This window comes from Amblyomma mixtum, chromosome 4, assembly GCF_055824585.1.
Source record: "Amblyomma mixtum isolate Tamu chromosome 4, ASM5582458v1, whole genome shotgun sequence".
NCBI lineage: Eukaryota > Metazoa > Arthropoda > Arachnida > Ixodida > Ixodidae > Amblyomma > Amblyomma mixtum.
Window position 1 is genome coordinate 126,283,464 of NC_143015.1, and position 18,474 is coordinate 126,301,937.

An 18,474-nucleotide genomic window follows, 5' to 3' on the forward strand; every position below is an offset into this window, starting at 1 on the left:
GCTACGCACCAGATGAATAAGACCTTCAGCGTTTTCCTCCTCTCAAGCGCTGAAATACTGAAGACAGGTGACCGACAATCCGCCTTCCAGGATACGGTGGTTGATTCGATTAGGTATGCAATGTAGAAGAAAAAACCTGCACGCGAATCGCTATAAGATAAACTACGAATTCCTTCTACATGGCATGGAATGACTCTATATGCGCTGTTTGTTATGTATTCTCTGCTTATATACCCGGCTTCGAGATAGACCTCAATTCATTATTGAAACTCACTACGCCGAGTTTTTGACCAGCAAGCCGCACCCATGCTCCTCTCTGTATTCTACCTGAACTGCTTGCACTCCTTCAACCAGGCTACCAGACGTCTAGGAGAGGCTCAGAGTCAAATCCATCTAAGTTTTTTCTCTGCTGCAAATGTTCATTGAATTCTGATCGCTTTCAGAGTGTGTTCAGGAGGAACTGGTGGGCTTGTTGTCTACACCTACCAAATGAGTCCCGGCGCACAAGAAAGAGAAGAATACTGACATAAAATACACCACACTCTCACATTTGATGAGAGTGTGATGTCACTAATGTCTCCACTCAACTCCAGTCCTTTGTATTGTGATCTGCTGACACGCTCATTCTTTATGCCAACTTGCCTATGACGTCCACTGCGAATTCTCATAAGTGTTGTTCTGATTACTTGAAACACTCTCCAATAGTATCCATCGGTCAACGTCGCTTGCCGGAAGCTCGAGCCTTATAAGGCGAATGACGTGTAATTACCAACAAAAAAGAACAATATTAAAAACTAGCATCAATCCTTCGGGTAACGAAATAAAAAGCAACGAACGTGATGAAAGCCCTTCCTCTATAAACTATTCTGTGGAATTCCCGTCGCACCTTTTGAGCCCGTTCCGTGTTAAGCCAGTCGCTTCTCAAGCGACCCAGCCAGACTTGCAAAATAGCCAGCCAGCCAGATCCTCGAATGGCCAAAAGAAATTGCTTTTTTCTTGTGTCAGTGGGAAAAGTCTTTGTGAGTTGGAGGGAAGTAAGGGTGGCAGAGGCGGCTTGCAACGTTGTAACGCCGGGTAACAGTTCGCTGAAAGGGCGGCCTGCGACAACAAGCCATAGCGTGAGAGTTGCTGCCTTGGACTTTCGCCAACTTTCTGTGGATCCATTTTTTATGCGAAGCATACTACTTTAGCTACCACTTCAGCCCTTCACCGTGGTTATGCGCCTCCAAATCATGTAATACATGACGTCACACCACGTGACACGATGACGTCACGACAGTAGAGAAACGGGGGCCCACCTCGCGCCGTCGCTGTGGTTGTGCGCCTCCAAATCACGTGATACATGACGTCACACCACGTTACACGATGACGTCACGACAGTGGAGAAACGGGGGCCCACCTCGCGCCGTCGCTGTGGTTGTGCGCCTCCAAATCACGTGATACATGACGTCACACCACGTGACTTGATGACGTCACGACAGTGGAGAAACGGGGGCCCACCTCGCGCCGTCACTGTGGTTGTGCGCCTCCAAATCACGTGATACATGACGTCACACCACGTGACTTGATGACGTCACGAAAGTGGAGAAACGGGGGCCCACCTCGCGCCGTCGCTGTGGTTGTGCGCCTCCAAATTACGCCACACGATGATGCTTCGCATTCTCCAGGCTTAGCCAAGTTAAGTCTCAGCCATTTTTTTTTCAGATCTCCTTTCGACTCATGCGACAGAATTTCCAGCTCTTTCTTTTGGTGTGGGTTTAAATGCCCCTAGCTGTAACGGCAAAACCTCGCCCACTAAGCTGTGAGCGGTGGCATAGCAAAAAGAAAAAAACAGTTCTTAATGTGGTCATGCATGACCTCCTTGTTTTCATATGCATTCTTGGTGTGTATTTTAGTTTACGCGTTATTTTGGTCTTATGCTGCTTGTTTTGATTCCGTATCAGAGTATTTCTACAAGTGCATTTCTCTTTCGGCAAAAAAACGGAAAACGAAAAAAAAGCTTCGGGCAAAGTCAGGTTAACCTTGAACACTTTTTGTTTGCTGCCTTCCAGGAAGAGAACAAATAATACCATGGAATTTGCAAGCAACACGACACTAAGGCCAAAGCAGCATTTTAGCATACAGTACGAATAAAATTATACTGAAAAAACCGGTGGCGTAAGAGTTTCAACTTCAAAGAATCCCATTACTAAAGCTGTTGCAGAGCGCCTTTGAAGCCGTCACCGCCTTACGCCAAGCAGGTAAGAATAAAAGGGAACAAAACTGAAATAAAGAGGACATTCAATTCTAAGATCACTGCCGTAACCAGCAAATATGAAGAACATGCGAAACCCGAAGATGGAAACTACTTCACATAAACCCGTTTTTCTAAAGCGAAGGCGAAGAGCGTCTCTAAACCGCCCGAAGCCTATTTCGCGCAGCGCAAAGTCGATGTGATTTTGCCTTATTTTCCTTTCTCTCGGGTTTGGCGGGAAATGGCCTTAGCTGCCGATGTCATAAAATTCAGCACACCATAAAATAAAATCCGCATAGCACACTTTTCTTCCATCGAAGACAAGCCTCAAGACACTCGACTTCGGATTCATCATCGTCATAATCATCAGCTTGACTACGCCCACTGAGTTCAAAAGCCTCTCCCATGTCTCTCCAATTAACCCTGTCCTTTGCCAGCTGCAGCCACCATATCCCCCGCAAACTTCTTAATCTCATCCGGCCACCTAACTTTCTGGTGCCCCTTGCTACACTTGCCTTCTCTTGGAATCCTCTCCGTTACCTTTAAGGAGCAGCGGTTATCTTCTCTTCACATTACATGCCCTGCCCAAGCCATTTCTTCCTCTTGATTTCAACTAGGATATCATTAACCTGCGTTTGTTCTCTCACCCACTTTGCCCGCTTGCGGTCTCCTAACGTTACACCTATCATTCTTCTTTCCATAGCTCGCTGCGTTGTCTGTAACTTAAGCTGAACTCTTTTCGTTGGCCTCCACGTTTATGCCCCGTAGCTGAAGTGCTCTCTATCATGCCTAAATACAACGATGCATCAAGAAGACATCCGCCATGCTTCATGCTGTCTATAACCCTAAACGCTACTGTTTTGCTACCGACAAGAAAGTTCAGAGGGTCAGGTGAAGTATATGCTTCGGTGGTTTCAGAGCGACGAATTCACGCTGCAGTACGACCCTTAATTCTAGATCGCGTTCATCGCTTGTGTCATCATAATCATCAACGTAACATTGTCCAGATCAAGGCAGTTATGGTGCCCAATAACCGTAACTTGCAGCAGCCGTCATCTAGTTGTCTACGTGTCGAATTTCCTAATCCCATCACTTAATCCGATCTTCTGACGTTACTGGATACTTCACACTGCAGTCCGGCTTCTCGAATCTTTCCTTAATGCTCAAGCTTTATTAACTTTTCAACAGCTGGACTCAGTACCTCTTTTATTTAGTTGTTATTTAAGAAGTTTGCATTTCTTTTTCATTTCCGTAATACCAAGTTTGTAAGTTACAAAACCTGCCAAAGGGAGAGAGGCGGTAAGTAAATGGAATAAAGAAAAACTAAATACCGGCCATCTCAAGTCAAAATCAGCAAATCGGCACAAGTCAAGTAAATCCGATTGCATGGTAAAGCAAGACTTGACGACGGGGCCGGACTCATCATCAAATCTGCCGTGAAACTGAACTATCAATTATTCCTTCTCCTGTCAACGATCAACAAAACATACCGCTAAATGCCACAAAAAGCTTTTGGCAGTATTGCTAGTTGAAGTGAATATTATTAGTCAAAGTCCTAACTTAACCCAACCGTGGAACCAGTTTGCAAACACTCCCCCAATCAAGAAGTCTCTCTTCGTGGCCGTGGAGACTGACAAGCCTTCTGAGCGCGAAAAGAGGGGATAAAAATATTCCGTTCCCGCTATATTTGGAATACGCTTTGCTTCTCCGCGCGTCTTCACTCCCTCCTTTTCTTCTTTACAACTCATCGAAAAGAAAGGCGCGGTAAACGGGAGTACTGCGGGAGGAGGCCGTTACCAGACGGCAAAGAAAAAGGGTGAACGACCAGAAGGGAAGGCCCGAAAGTGCGCTCGCGGCGTGGGAGATAATGGAATGAAAGACTCTGCTGTCTCTTCCGTTCGTCCGTGACTGCGCCTTCCACTTCACTCGACGCAAATCGAAACAGCAGCTGCGGAAAGCTCGGCTGAAATAAACAACCACGGACGGAAAAAGGACGCCGGAGTATTTTGAACGCGGAAAGGAACTAAAGCGTGGAGTATTCAAAAGTGCCGCTTATACGACCAAGCACAGCCGCTGTATGAGGCTCGTCCAGTAAACCTCTTTACGACGTCTGAAGCCACGGCAGTAACGTGCACCAAGAAGTTATTATTAATATTGGAGATTGAAAAAAATGCGGCAGAGACACTTAAGACTGCTTACGAGTGAGATTGCGAAAGCATTAAAGATCTGAGTCATGCTACGTTGCAGAATAACTGAGTCATAATTATGAATACTTTGTACAAACCCTCTGCACATTTTTCTTACGTTACTTGTAATACGTTGCTTATTGTATGTGAGTCATTAGTCATGACTACGAGTATGAGTCATGCTTATGCATACTTTGTTCAAAGTGTTTACACATCACGTTACTTGTGAAGTGCTGAGTCCTGCTACGTCGCGGAATGTCTGTGACTGATGACTTTCACGAGTCATAGTACGTTACGTTTCGTCATATACATTTTCGCTCACGTGTGTCACGTTGTACTCCGGCGTTCTGACATCATCCGAATGTTGTGCCATAGACGGCAGACGCCGGCTTTTGATGCTAATGGGATATATAATGCTTTCGCATTGATAACCGGCGGAGTATTACAGAACCAGTGATAAACAAAATAAGAACAGGCGTTATATAACCGCGTCTCTGAACAACACTATGCTGGTGTCATCAGGAATTACAGGAAGCTGTCGACTACACCGCGGAGACAGCGAAGACAGCGTCAGCACCTTTGACAATGCACAATGTGTTTTTTTTAATAAAGTGTGCTTTTGTAGTGAGATGCAGTGAAATATTTAATACTGCCCTAATGCCTAGTGCAACTTGTAATGGCTAATACGGCGCGAGTCTTTTATCTTCGTTATGAAGTCTACAGCGGTCCGAAACACGGGAAACACGAAGGAGACACCACATGCGCTATTATGAACAGCTGACTTGCCCAATCAGCTACCGTTACCTTTATCTTTGGTTCTATTTTGTTCTGAACTTTGGGCTGTCAATTTTGCTATGTATAATATACCAACCAGCCTAAATACCACCAAAACCAATAATTTTATCCATCCAGCTTAATCGCAATTCTATACCTGTACTATTGGCAGGTCAATCTCTTTGCTAGTCGATCCCCACTTTTTTTTTTGCATTGATTAAAGTATTGCGCCAAAAAATAATAACCAACAGCACAGCATAACAACTCGAATGCGAATGAGACTTTCGAAAATTGTTGCAACACATCATTGCATCTCTAATACATTAACTTGAAATATATTACCACTAGTGACTACTTGGTTAATACTCGTCCCGACATGTAGCGTTTCATCATACAAATGCAACTTGCAATAGGTACCAATTAAAACTACGCAGCTGGCTGGACTACAAAAGTGAAACTGATTTTTTTAAAAAAAACGGGTCTGGCAGGTTATTCTACTGTAAAAAAAAATGAAAGCTGAAGAGAGTGACCCACTTTCTGGATCGGTTCTTCGCCATAGCGAACGGAAGCTCCTCGAGACCCGCAGCTCTCCAACGTCGCGACAAAGCTCGACAAAGGAAGAAAAATGGCCGACAAGGTCACGCCAATGACGGGAGCGCCGCCTCTCGAAGACCACTGGCGGGGCAGGATATCTCTCCGAGGCGTGGCGCTGCAGTGGCGCAGCGTTTGTGTCGCGGCACAGTCTTCCTTCCACCTCACTCTCAGCCATTTTCATTTCCAATTTCCATCTAACGAAGGAGCGCATACAGAGAGAGCTTTGTTCCGTTGGACGGTCATCGGTGTTATTTAAACTCGCCTGGGTAGCTGCAGTGCCGAGATTTTGATGTCGAGGCAGATCTGCGGAGTGAAACTTGTCGAGCTCGTTACGCAATACGAGACATGTGTTCGGCCTCAGAACCCCACAACGACAAGACAGGCAAGGAGGATACGGATGCTAACCGGTGAATATGAATTTCTTAGGCACACCGTAGCCTTGAGCCTAGTGGGCGCCTCGAAGACTTCAGTGCAAGAAACTAATTAGGAATCTTAATCTTAACAAGCAGCTATTCTTGACAGGGCCCTGCCCTTTTGTTCTTGAATCCCCAGTTTCGAGAAAATGGGTTCATAAATTAGCTTCATGCGCTGCCTTTCGGGCATACAGAGCACAATATGCCGCGCGTATAGAACATGTCATCGGGTGGCGTTGTGTATGGCTGCAATGCACAAATAATTAGGCGGCGCAAAGTGTGGGGACCTGCTATCGATGCAGCACAGGCTTCGCAAGCTGTTGATAAACTGCCCGTGCTCGGCAGACTGGTCGATGTAGCCGCATGTGCGAATGAACGCTATATTTCAACAGTCGTGGAAAAAGCAGCTCTAATGAGTTTAAGCATAAATCCCCTTGAGAAGCTTTGTTTCTTCCTTTGTTTTATATCTGCATCTCCCTTTTCTCGGAGTGACGCTTCGCACATTAAGCACCTCATACTCTCACTCTAACATGCAACTTCCTATCAGTCCAAAAAGCTAGCGTGAGTTCCCTCATCATTCGTCCCACAGAGCTACGGTCACTACATTTACCGACCTCCATTTCGCGCTGGCGTGTCGTTAAGTATACGTGGCTTAATGCGACGATGAGACAAATGACACTGGTAGAACCAGACGAGCCTGCTTTGACCCTTACGGGAGTCATTACAAATAGGCCATCGTGTGAAGGGGAGCACGTATGCCCACAATGTGGACACCATCCAGCTTCCACTCCGAACTGTCGCATCGCTCCTTGCTCGCAGACGACGAGGCGAGAAGTCGAGACAAGTGCCAACCAGCGAAGAGACGTCCACTGTGGAACGCCCCAGCTTTCCCGAATTCCAGTTCAAAGCCCCGAGAACTGCTCTGTCTGCGTGCCCTACATTTTGCCTGCTTTCTCCTCTTATTCCTTTTCAACAGTAGATACTTTCACACTCCAAAAGCTTTGCACATGAGCACTCACAAGCTTGACACCGGCACTGTAAAGAGCGAGCGTGCCGGATGGACGACGGTACAGCGAAAACAATGAAACCTTCTTGGAAGCGCAGGTCAAAAAGAAGCAGAAAATATCAATTTCTGCAAGCTATTAGTCTAGTGCTGGCTCTCAACATTTATGCTGTCTCGGTCGCAATGTCGAACAAGCCGGCTACAACTAGTGCAGCATTTACTCTAACGTAGGCCTAAGTCGCTTTTAATCTCGAGCTGGGAAGAGGTTGGAAAGCAGCTTATATTGCATTTGAGTTACATTATCGGGTACGTTTGTTTCGTGTCCCTGTCGCTAAATAAAAAACAAAAGTATAGTTTACTGGCATCGTCATTTACTTTAACACACATAGGTTTGGGGTTTATCTTTTGTTTTCCTTGAGTAACAGTCATCTCGATACATTGCTCGTTGCATTTCTTTTTCATGCCAAGGCATTTCAGGTGCCCAGCACCACTGTGGCGTAGATCAAGGTTTCTAATCTCACTGTACGCGAGGAGCAGAATTTTAGTCCGCTTTTCTTTTTACGTATCTCGGCATTCACATTATAAATTATCGCTGCAGGTATAGACATCCGATAGCTTTCAGTATATGCTCGTGTTTTATCTCCTCGAATAAGACCCCACTACTCCGGCTTTATTTTTGTTGTTGCTGCTGCATTTGTTTTATAGCGGAGCAGCTCCACTTTTAAACTACACACGGTTTTGACGTTTATAAACAAGGTTTGCGCCGGTGCAGAATTGAAGCCCGCGTCTCACTGATTTTGATAAGATAGCGCTTTAAGCAAAGCATTCCGCCCAATAGTTGATAAAGTGCTGGTGGTGGTCACGCGTTAGCTTCTCGCGTTTCTCTTTAAATAGGAAGTGTCCTAGGGCTAAATCCCAGAGTTCCCAGACCAAACAATTTTCGAAAAAAAAAAAAACGTTTATAGCCATTCTCCTACGTCTCGCTCTCAACAACCCCGCCATACTTTCTCTCCATTCGTATACAGCATGCGAGACAACCTATGGAAATTAGTTTCGAGGCGAAATCTCCAATTCACTGCCTCTATTGAGCTGACAGATCAACCGCGGCAACAATGGACGTAGGTAAAGGCGAGGAGAAATGCGCTTTGTTGTCGCAGAGAGAAAGCATTTCTTGTGAAAAACGGGAGAAAAAAAAAACGACGTATGTTTTCTCTGAACCTGCAGCAAGAAAAAAAGGCACGCCACGCATCCTCCCAATGCCAAATTACGTGGTTCACAGAGTCTGGAAAGACTGAAAGGCAGGTTTCCTGTCTGCAGCACTGTCCGCGAAGGCGGACATAAAAAGCAGAGAATGAGTGCGCAAATTGTTACCGAGAACTGTGCCGAATAAATGCATTTGGTCCGGAAAAATATTCCCTCTCTTCGCTGAAGCTCTTCAGTGTCTCAAACAATCCCCATGTAGCGTGTTTCACCTAAGACATTATACAACTTTTTAAGCTGGGCTTTTTGAGTTACTCTAGCGCTTTTTTCAACATAGCATTCTCAGCGGAGCAACACATGAGAAAACAGGCAAGATGTGCTAATTAGCAAATTGGTTAGCTAATACTGAAAAGTTGCCTTTTTAACTTTAGGCTCCTTAATTACTGAGAGGCGGGTAGCCCGCTGTAAGTAATAACCATATCAGTTTTTAGAATTTCAAAAACGCAGCTATCTTCGCCGCTGTGGCCCCAATAAATTTTGTGCTCTGGAGAGGTTGCTTTGCCTGCAAGCTTCTCGAAAGCGCATGCCTTTTGAGGCGATGTACGCAACGACAACGCAGCCAGCTATGAAAACGAAAACGATGGGTGTAACGTTAGGAGACAGGAAGAAAGCAGAGTGGGTCAGGGAACAAACGCTTGTGAATGACACTCTCGTCGATATCAATAAGAAATGGGCTTGGCAGGGCATGTAATAGGAAGGCAATATAATCGATGGTAGTAGCGAAGTGGATTCGAACAGAAGAGAAGCGCAGCGGGGGCCGGTAGAATTTTAGGTGGGCGGATGAGATTAAGACGCTTGCGGGGAACTGGACGGCGCTATTTGGAGAGATATGGAAGAGGCCTTTTTCTAGCAAGGTAGTGCTAAGGCTGGAGCTGCTGCTGATTGTGCTTTACAGCTTAAGCTTAATTACAGCTTAACCTTAATCACAGCTTAAGCTTAATTACAGCTTAAGCTGAAGCGTCCCAAAAACGGCTCGCGTTTTTACACACCCGTCCAGCCCTACACAATAGGCGATTTTCAAGCACTCTGCAAGTTGTTTTAACAAAGCAGCACCCACTCTCGAAGATAAAGCACCTACGTGAATACACAGCAGGCGCCATCGTTCAAAACTTACGTTGAATGATGCAGCTTGAAGGTTTCTGTGTGTGCTGCTTGGGCACGGAAGGCGTTCGTGCAGAAGAGCTAAAACACGGCTTTACAAACCGCTGTAGGCGACATCTCCTACACTGATACTCTCCATGATGCGAACACGTACAAAAAAGGAAAATAAACGAATAAAACTTGTTCGATAAAGAGCGGAAGAGAAGCGGTGTGTATATGAATATGTCGCCTCTCTGAAGAACGTGTCACATGTTCTTCGTTGTTTTTTCTTTCGCTTTACTAATGTTTCCTTAGTTTCGTTTTCTTATGGCTGGCTCTTTATCGAATCACTCCCATCTTCACCTACCTGTAATTGTTCACAATCTACTTCCACGTCGCATTTCTGCGTTACTGTCTAGTATTTGCTCCACTTTCATTGCTCTCACACTGCGCACTTACTCCTCACATTCCCTCTGCGTAGGTTACGTCTCCTGTTACCTGCATTCACATTAAATGCTTTTTAGTACGAAAGCACTATTCCGACTGGTAAACTTCGAGCAAGATCTTGCATTGTTCGCGGGCTTGTGCCAGACGAACTAAGTAAATAAAAAGAAATCAACTAAATATCCGCGACTGCGACTGAAGCTCGCGGCGGTGCGACCAGAACAGCTTCGCAGGCCACTGCGCGAAAGCACTAGGCTATCGCCGCAGCCGAACCCGCCTCGTGTTAAACTGCAACACTCTCGTGTTGTGCATTGCACATCGTGTTCTTCATCAACTAATAGTGCTATCAAACTAATATTCGCGATTTCAGCTACTAAGAAGGGGGAGGGGGGGGGGGGGGGGGGCTAGTGGTAGAGAGATGTGCGCTGCATGCGTAGGCGTGGACAACATTTTGGCAGAAACACGGCACCAGAGCAATACGCGCTGGCGTTGACAACATTGCGCATTCAGCTGAAATGCGGTAGTGGAGCATAAGTCGCCGGCGTGTAGTGGGTAAATTGGCATTGACGAATTGACGATGAAAGAGCTGAAGACACGCATATCTGAATCCCTGGGTCAGTGGACACCTGTCGCGCTTTCAGGTACGTGGCGGTGGTGTCAACCTGCAAAAAAATGCGCTTTCGCACAAATTTCGCGCTTCGCAATGCTAAATAGCCAGACATTTTTGTGGGATGTGATCGCTTTCTTTTGTATCCCCTTCACAATGGAACAACGAATGCGCTTTTTTTTTTTCGGGGGGGGGGGGGGGGGGGGGGGGAGGGTTCACGCATCTACATTATCCTCCTTGTTAGAATTTCTCGCTTGTTTTCTTTGCATCTTCCTTGTCCTTTTACTCCTTTCCTTATATCTTCTTTCTTCATTCCCCTCCCGCTTTTCATCCTTGGCTTCCTCCTCACTTTAGACTTTCCATCATTTATTCCAATGTACTCTGGTTTCGGAAATCATACTAGCTTCCCTGTGACTGCTCCCCTCTATACTTGTATTTTCACAATCCCTCTCACTTTCTCAACGTTCCCCTTTATCTTTTCTTTTTTTTCTCTCTCTAGTCTACCCCGAACCACTCAAAGTGTCATTTCTTCGTGCTAATACTCATGCCCTTTCGACGAAGATTGCCTTCCCTACAGGTGTTTTTTTTTTTTGCCGGAGCATCACGTGAGGCTCTCTTTTATATCGTCCCCTTTTCGTTTGGTTCTACTCCTCTTTTTCTCTATCAGAGCATTCTCCGGGGCGCAAACAATATCCCACAGAGCTCTTGCGCCCCTGTCCCCGCTATCGCGGATCAAAGTCAGCGTTGTCTGTCTACACACGTTACCTGCTCATTAGGGCTGCGGTGAACCCATTTTCCCTGGAGCGCTCAGAGTGTTGCAGGTGTTGTTACTTTGTTTCACACCATTCCTTTGTCCCCTTCAAGGAAGACAACGCAGGCTGTTTGTGGAAGTCGAGTCCAGAGACAAAAGAAAGGCGTCCTGTGCAAAGCAGGCTTACCTTTCTTCGCAGGGTGCGGAAATAAGCTTATGATCGGAACCGCGTAGTTCATCTTATTACCTGAGGCACGTACGAAAAAGGAGATTTTCATCTTACCTGTGTCTGAAGGAAAGCTGCGCATAGCAATGACAAGGAGCTGTCGCGCTTTTCTATCCGTGATCTTGGCGTGAGGCCTATGGCGTCAAAAGCACAACATCGACTGAGTTGTAGTGGGGATGGGTAGGACGGTTCAGGGCTGACAACAGTGTTCATCTTTTAAAAATACCTTCTCAACCGGGTCTATAAATCGGCATTCGAATGAGACGCGTGCAGGCTTGAAGCACTTGTTTTGTCTCCGTAAAGAAAGCACTTTAGACTGTTGTGCATTGGCCTAACCATTGAACCCTCCGCCTTTTATCTCAGTGTTTTGTCATTACTTCGCTGAAGTTCCCTATGTTGTTTCTCTTTGATTCCATTTGTACTATGCACTCTGCATTCAGCATTTCCTTCACATGAACATCACCATAGACTGTTCATGTAGCGATAGTCTTCCGTCTTTACCATGCTTTGACCTTTCTGGCAGCTTTCCAAAACTTCCTTACTGCACAACTGAAACTACAAAGGCTGGTTTCGCAAACACATTACACGACATTTTAACTCGCTTCTTACTTTTTCGATATTTATTTAGCTCCCATTCTCTTTTTAGAGGACACTTCGTCTTGATGAACGCCGTGGTAGTATCTCGTAACAGAAAACACACTCTCCTCCTGTACAGGTGCCAGGTTCGATTCCCATTGCCACCGGGAGCTACCGGTTTTAAAATGGGTCCAAGCTTCACCCCTGTCTGGCGTTGGGCTCTTTCCGGGGCGAAATGCTAAAAATGGGTCAGACGTCTCCTTGTGCTGGCCAGAAGCATGACAGCCAATGCGATGTTTTGCTCTCGCGCTATTGAAGCGAAATTCTCATAATCCTGCAATTTTCTCACAGTGGGCTTGAGACATAAGCCTCAGAGTTGCCGCCCTTGATAATGCGAGAAACTGTCATGTTCTCCAGGGGGGCCGAAGGATGAGTTGACTAGTGGGAGCGGCCCCTGGGGAGTAACATTGCAGAGGTGTCGCTACTGCAACTTCGCTTCCGGCGAGGGCCACAAATCCCAGACATTCTTTTTAGAGCAAAAGCTTAACGCCTCTTTCTCCGACATTACGGCGTAGTAATAGTCGTGACGGCGTGGTCTGGAGGCGTATGAGGTTTGAGAAGGAGAGTGGAGAGGGGTAAAAAAAGGGTATAAATGGTCATCGAAGCGAGACAAGATAGAGGAAAGAAAGACTCCACCGGCGCTGACTGGGAACTGGTGCTTTATTAGAAAACACGCAAATATATGTAGAAAAAAGCGAGCGAATGTTTATGCAAACCAACCAGCCCATTACGGCGTACTTCTGAAAAAAAAAAAGCGGGGCTCCGATGGGAGAGGAAAGCGTAGCGAGTAGTGATGCCAGAGTGAGCACGGTCGAACTGAACGATATCGCGCTCTGCCGCAGCTTGAACCCTGTAGAGACACGCCGCTGCCTTCGCCACCACTCGAGCAGCGTCGATTGCGTCTGCAAGTTGGGGCTCATCGTTTTAGAGCGAAAGCTATACTTCATGTCCAAAGCTGCAAAAGCCGTTTCAGCGGTGAAGCCTGACCTTGAATTGTCCTTTCGAGCATCACTAAATTAATTAAATGAATATGACCGCGACTGGGTTTCGAACACGCAGCGTTGGGAACAGATCAGCTCCACTGCGGCTACTGCACGAGAGCACTATGCCATCGCCGCAGCCGATCACGCTTTTGTTAAACAGCAACACACTCCCGTGCCGTGCGTTGCACGTCGCCGTCTTTATCGAGTATAGATACTATCAAACTAATATCCTCGCCAGACGTGCCGAGGGCCTAACAAAGCGAATCAATGAGCCAACCAAGCTAATCGCATGCTTTTATACGTCGACTCGGTTTAACTACGTTAAAGCCCTACCGCTGTTTTTCCTTTTTTATTAATAAACGCTGCTGGAGCTGTCTGCGTGATGGTGTGGCGCAAAATGGACGCGAAGTAGACAGTGGGAAATGAACAGCTCACAAAATGTGGCCCCAGATTTATATCGAATGTTTCCAGCCGCGTGCAGTTTGTTCTGAATTGTACGCAATTGTCGTAGACGATAATCGCGCCTAATTGCGAAAGGTCTGCGTCAGCTTTAAAATGAGAGCAGCTGAAAGCAGCGGGCATTCCTTACTTCTCCGACCACCGAGCACGCTTGTTGCTATCGCCGCCGCCGAGTTGTTCCTTTCTTTGCTAATGAATGTTAGCCCAATAAAGAGCTGCTTCTGCAGACAGCGTGATTCGAACGGGATGAGTGACTACTTTAACAAAGACCTCCACGTATGTTGCAGGAAGAAAAGGGCAGGGACCCTTCCTTTGGGGACACCAGAAGAAATAGGAAGCCCATTTGAATACTAGCCATCAATACTCTTTCATTATTCTGTGAGCCCGCGTGTCCTGCAGAGGCATTCAAGTTTGGGTTACCACGCCCCCATTCTTGTCCTTCTCAAATGCCTCCATTAAGAGCCCTTCCCCCCTTCCTCAGGTTACGCCCCCTTTTCATTGCAGCTGATGAGCGAAGGGAAAGCTGTTCTCGTTAGTAGTCAGCGAACGCCGCCGACGACGCTGTAGCCACCGCCTTTCTTCCTCGAGGCCAGCAGCGTCTTGGCTGTGGCTCAGGAGAGAAAGGGTGAAAGGGGAAGGGCTCAGTGCAATGGCTGTTAAGGGCCGTTCTCGGCCGAGGGGCTAATTCATTGGGATGCGATGGCACACACTGCCAGCGTCGTTACAGATAGAAGATAAGGTTTTCCCCACAGCTGCTCGCTTCACGTACGAAGCGGCGGTCTCCCTTTCAACGGCTGGACGGGAAAGCAGGAGCCTGTTGCCGCACTCTACTCATAGTCTGTGCATCAGCGAAGCCTGCACATTTAAGGGTTCTGTGATGTATGGTCCTATTTCTTGTGAGATCATAGTATGCGACTATTATCTCGCATGCTGCAAATATTATATACTAAACACTAAACAATTTTGCAGATATGCCTGTGTGGTTGGGTTTGATGACTTACAGTACATTAAACAAAAATTATTTTGTTCATCAAGTTCACTCTCACTTTACCGTAGCAGTTTATTCTTCCCGTCAAGGCATATCAGAGTCGCACATCACATTTGTCGTACTGATCATGGGCATAAAAGGCATTCAGTCTTTATCTGCCCGAAGAAATATCGAAATTCCCCATTCGTTTCGTCCATAGGAGAATATATTTTCTTATTTGCTAGCAGTCCGACTAATACCGAATCATTATCTTTCCATTCATTGTGGCTGACCTGTCTTGAATCTTACTCACAATCGCATTTTATTTGAATATGTCGCCTTTCATCATGTCGTTTTCCCTTTTGTTTTTCTGGTTCCAACTACATGTTCTGTTTCTAATGACACATTGTTCGTTTGCGCATTACCTCCACTGCCCAACATGTACAGCAGTGCGCCAATTTAATAATGCATTTCGTGCTCTTACTTTCTTGGTTTCCTGACATTTGCTTTGCTTTGATGGGAAGCTTCATGCATTCATGTAACCATTATTTGATTTTTATATGAAAATTGTGTTGTCCGCTCACCCTCCCGCACCCTTCTCAATATGCATTGCCGAACAAGGCCTCTGGTTAATTGAATGAATAAAAATAAAAATAAAATAAAAATAAAATAAATAAATAAACTAGGGGAGACCTTACTTTGCACAACCTGCGAGAGATGAGGCTGAGTTCGGCAGCCAGTGCGTTTTTAATTGCAAAGTGACGAACAACGTGAAGCCGTCGAAAAAGGTCTTCAATAGATACGCCTCATTGGGAGATTCTAATGCCGTAAGAGAGCCCCTGCAAATAACGAAATACTGCTTTCGCGCCACTATTTTCACACACAAGTTGGCGCAGTTGGCAATGATCAATTCAGTTGGCAGCAAGACGTATGTATGTTCGTGACCTTAGCAACGAAACAATCTCCTCAAACTAAAACTAAAGCGAATTTTGATTAATGCATCCGTTGCATCTTAGTGCTCGCAATCTTGAGTTTATTTCAAGAAACCAGATTAAAAGAATACTTCTGTCGATACGCTACACGCTCTCATGACTTACTCACGTGGCGTGGTAGTATCTTGATTGTCCCTTTTGGTCGTGCTGGCTAGAGTTTAAATGCTTAAAAATAATGGGTTATAGAGATGTAGCACATCTTCAGGGCAATGAATTTTTAGAGTTCCCTCCGTGATAGCCCGCAATGCTCACTCAGGCCTCTTTTATTCTCTGCCAATAGAATCATCAGTTATTATTCAACTGCGATGCAATCAATCAATCTTTTATGAATTTTATACACCCTCCGCACGCTGTCCACCGAGGTAAACGCCATTGCGCGTGTCTTCCGGTCATTTGCCCCCCTTCCCACCCTCCCGTAGTACCCGGTCTACTCTGACACCTAAGCTCTTGCCCCTTCCATTCAGCAGGAAGTCGAAAGAGAGGTCTCCGCGCTACAGTCTTCCTTGGTCATTCAGAGGCTGGCGGCAATGAGTTGGCTCATTAGCTCGTCCGCGCAGACTTCACCGCGCTCTGTAGATTTCGTGGCCCAAGTCCTCTCAAAGTGGGAGACCCTCCCTGCGCCGCACCATCAAGAATGTCACCTCCAGCTCCGTCTAGATAACTGCCTCTACCCGACCCCACATCAATCACTCCCCGTGACGTAGGGCTCACCTTCTCCGGAACATCCAGATTAACGACTCATCACCCCTGCTGTGCCAAATGTTTCTCTTCCGACGCTTACCTACCCTATTCCTTGGCTTTAATCATCGGCTGCAGATTTATGTTTCAGTCTAATCAGCATGTACCGCAAGTACTTCTGCCGTATAAAAGACCACTGTCCAGTTAACTCTGACTCATTATGTTCCTTGCGACAGGCGAAAGCTGGGCGCCAAACGGCCACCCCCTCCTGTCACTTAGCAGCTATGTATCAGCGGGGGCTGCGACGGTAAACCAGGAACACCCCCTGTTTGCAACTGGAACAGCAGTCACCCACTCACACTGTAAGTTTCTCGTATATGTGAGAAAACGAATTTGTTATCTGCGTAGCTCAGTAGTATAGATTCTCGTTATTCAAGAAAAAACATTGTGTTTTGATATGAGCGAATACTAAGAAAGGCTGCTGCAGAACTGCACCCTCTCCTTTTTTTTTCTCCCATAACCTCCTCTCCGCTCATTATGACCCGCCGTAGTGTCTCAGGTTATGACGTTTGACTTTTGAGTGCGGGTTCCCGGATGGTTTTACTATTGCAGTGCCCTCGACCGGTGTCCTTCTTCACTCAGGGGCTTCAGTAAATATACCACTTAGCCACGTCGCGGTGGCGTAGTGGTTTCAGCATCCGCCTCGTATGCGGGAGTTGCGGAATTCGATCACCAGTGCCGCCGGGTAACCACCGGGGATACAGTGACTACAAGCTTTCACCTGGCCAAGCGCACGGCTTTCCTTGGGTAAGACGCTTGGACAAAGGGCCTTTAATCCCATTTTGCGTATATTAAAAACTCTATAATGCTCCTAGACCACAAATGCTCTTACGCCATTGTAAATAGTCATCATCGTCATGATGAATCAGTAAAAGACAGGTTTCATGGTAGGCTTTCTTATGCTTCGTCTACGCTGAGTTCTTCCTCTACAGATTTTTTTAAGCACAGATAAAATTTTTTGTATCATCATATAGGCCCTCCAGGGTGTAGCGAGTATTTGTGCTAAAACAGAGAATCGGACTCTTCATCTTCACCTTGGTCCGCTAATTTAGGCCTTTAATATATTCCTGCATTTATAAACGAAGCCTCGTAGAGCTCTAGCGTTCAACATTTTGACACTACTTGACAAAGCAGGGCCTATACTTTAGCGCCGCCTGTGCCACCAGTTGCGTTTCCTCATGCCAACGTATCACAATGCACTTCCAGCGGTGATCAAGATGATGACGTGAATTAATGGTTGAAAATGAATTACCATGTGAGAAGCCGCAGTAGACAGCATCTACTGTTTCTTCTAGATGGCGTCATTTTTTTTGTGTGTGAAATATTCACCCCTTGTCGTACTAGGCAACTTATCGGTCAAAAGATAGTTGCAGAAAATTTGTTTATTCCGCTTCGCGTTTTTACTGTAGACGCATTCTGCTTCGATTTCTCAGTAATCTGAGTCCGAATCATGCCGCTTATGTTTATTTTAAACCTAAGATGTTTTTCCCTCCTTTCAGACAGGGTTGACTGATTGGGCCGCTCAGGAATTAATGAACGCTCGGACGCACGAGGCAGATGAACCAGGGTGATGGATGCACGGATGAAGATGGATGAGGTCTCCGCTAAATGTCCACATGGGTCAGACGCGTGAGGGACAATATGTCGCTTATGACACCATTCAACGCTTCTCCGAAACGACACAGAGGGAAATGCCGAAATGCACCTTACAATTATCTTGATTCCTTGAATATTATTCATCGCCAACGTCGCTGAATTTTCCGTGTTGGTGCCGAAAACAATATTTTTCGTCTTCATTATGCACAGGAGGCTCACGGTCACAATTTCTCATTTTGCTACCTTTAAAGCACATCGACAAAGTTACATTTATCTTTGAAAATTGTAATTATAAATTTCGCTTCATAGTTACAGGAAAAACACTGCAAAGATCCATTACGAAAGGCAAGGGTGCATTGATCAGTAATAAATTAAATTCAAATCAATGAACGAGGAGTAACGCAAGGGCTCATAAAAGCCTTTTAAATCAGTTTCCATAACTTCTGCAGCTGCCCTGTTCCTGTATGGATTTATCGCTGCTGCTGCCGCCACTGGGATTCATGAAACGCAGTTTTCTCGGCTAAATTGCACA

General features: G+C 46.0%; 1 protein-coding gene across 1 annotated transcript in view; it reads left to right on the plus strand.

Annotated features, from left to right (window-relative positions):
* LOC149348166 (uncharacterized) overlaps window positions 1–17,859 on the plus strand; it is a 142,240-nt gene extending 124,381 nt beyond the window's left edge. The window contains exons 3-4 of the mRNA XM_089541693.1: window positions 16,523–16,648; window positions 17,846–17,859. Coding sequence (XP_089397819.1) covers window positions 16,523–16,648; window positions 17,846–17,859 — 140 coding nt within the window. The remainder of the gene's footprint in view (window positions 1–16,522; window positions 16,649–17,845) is intronic.
* The last annotated feature ends 615 nt before the right edge of the window (window positions 17,860–18,474 follow it).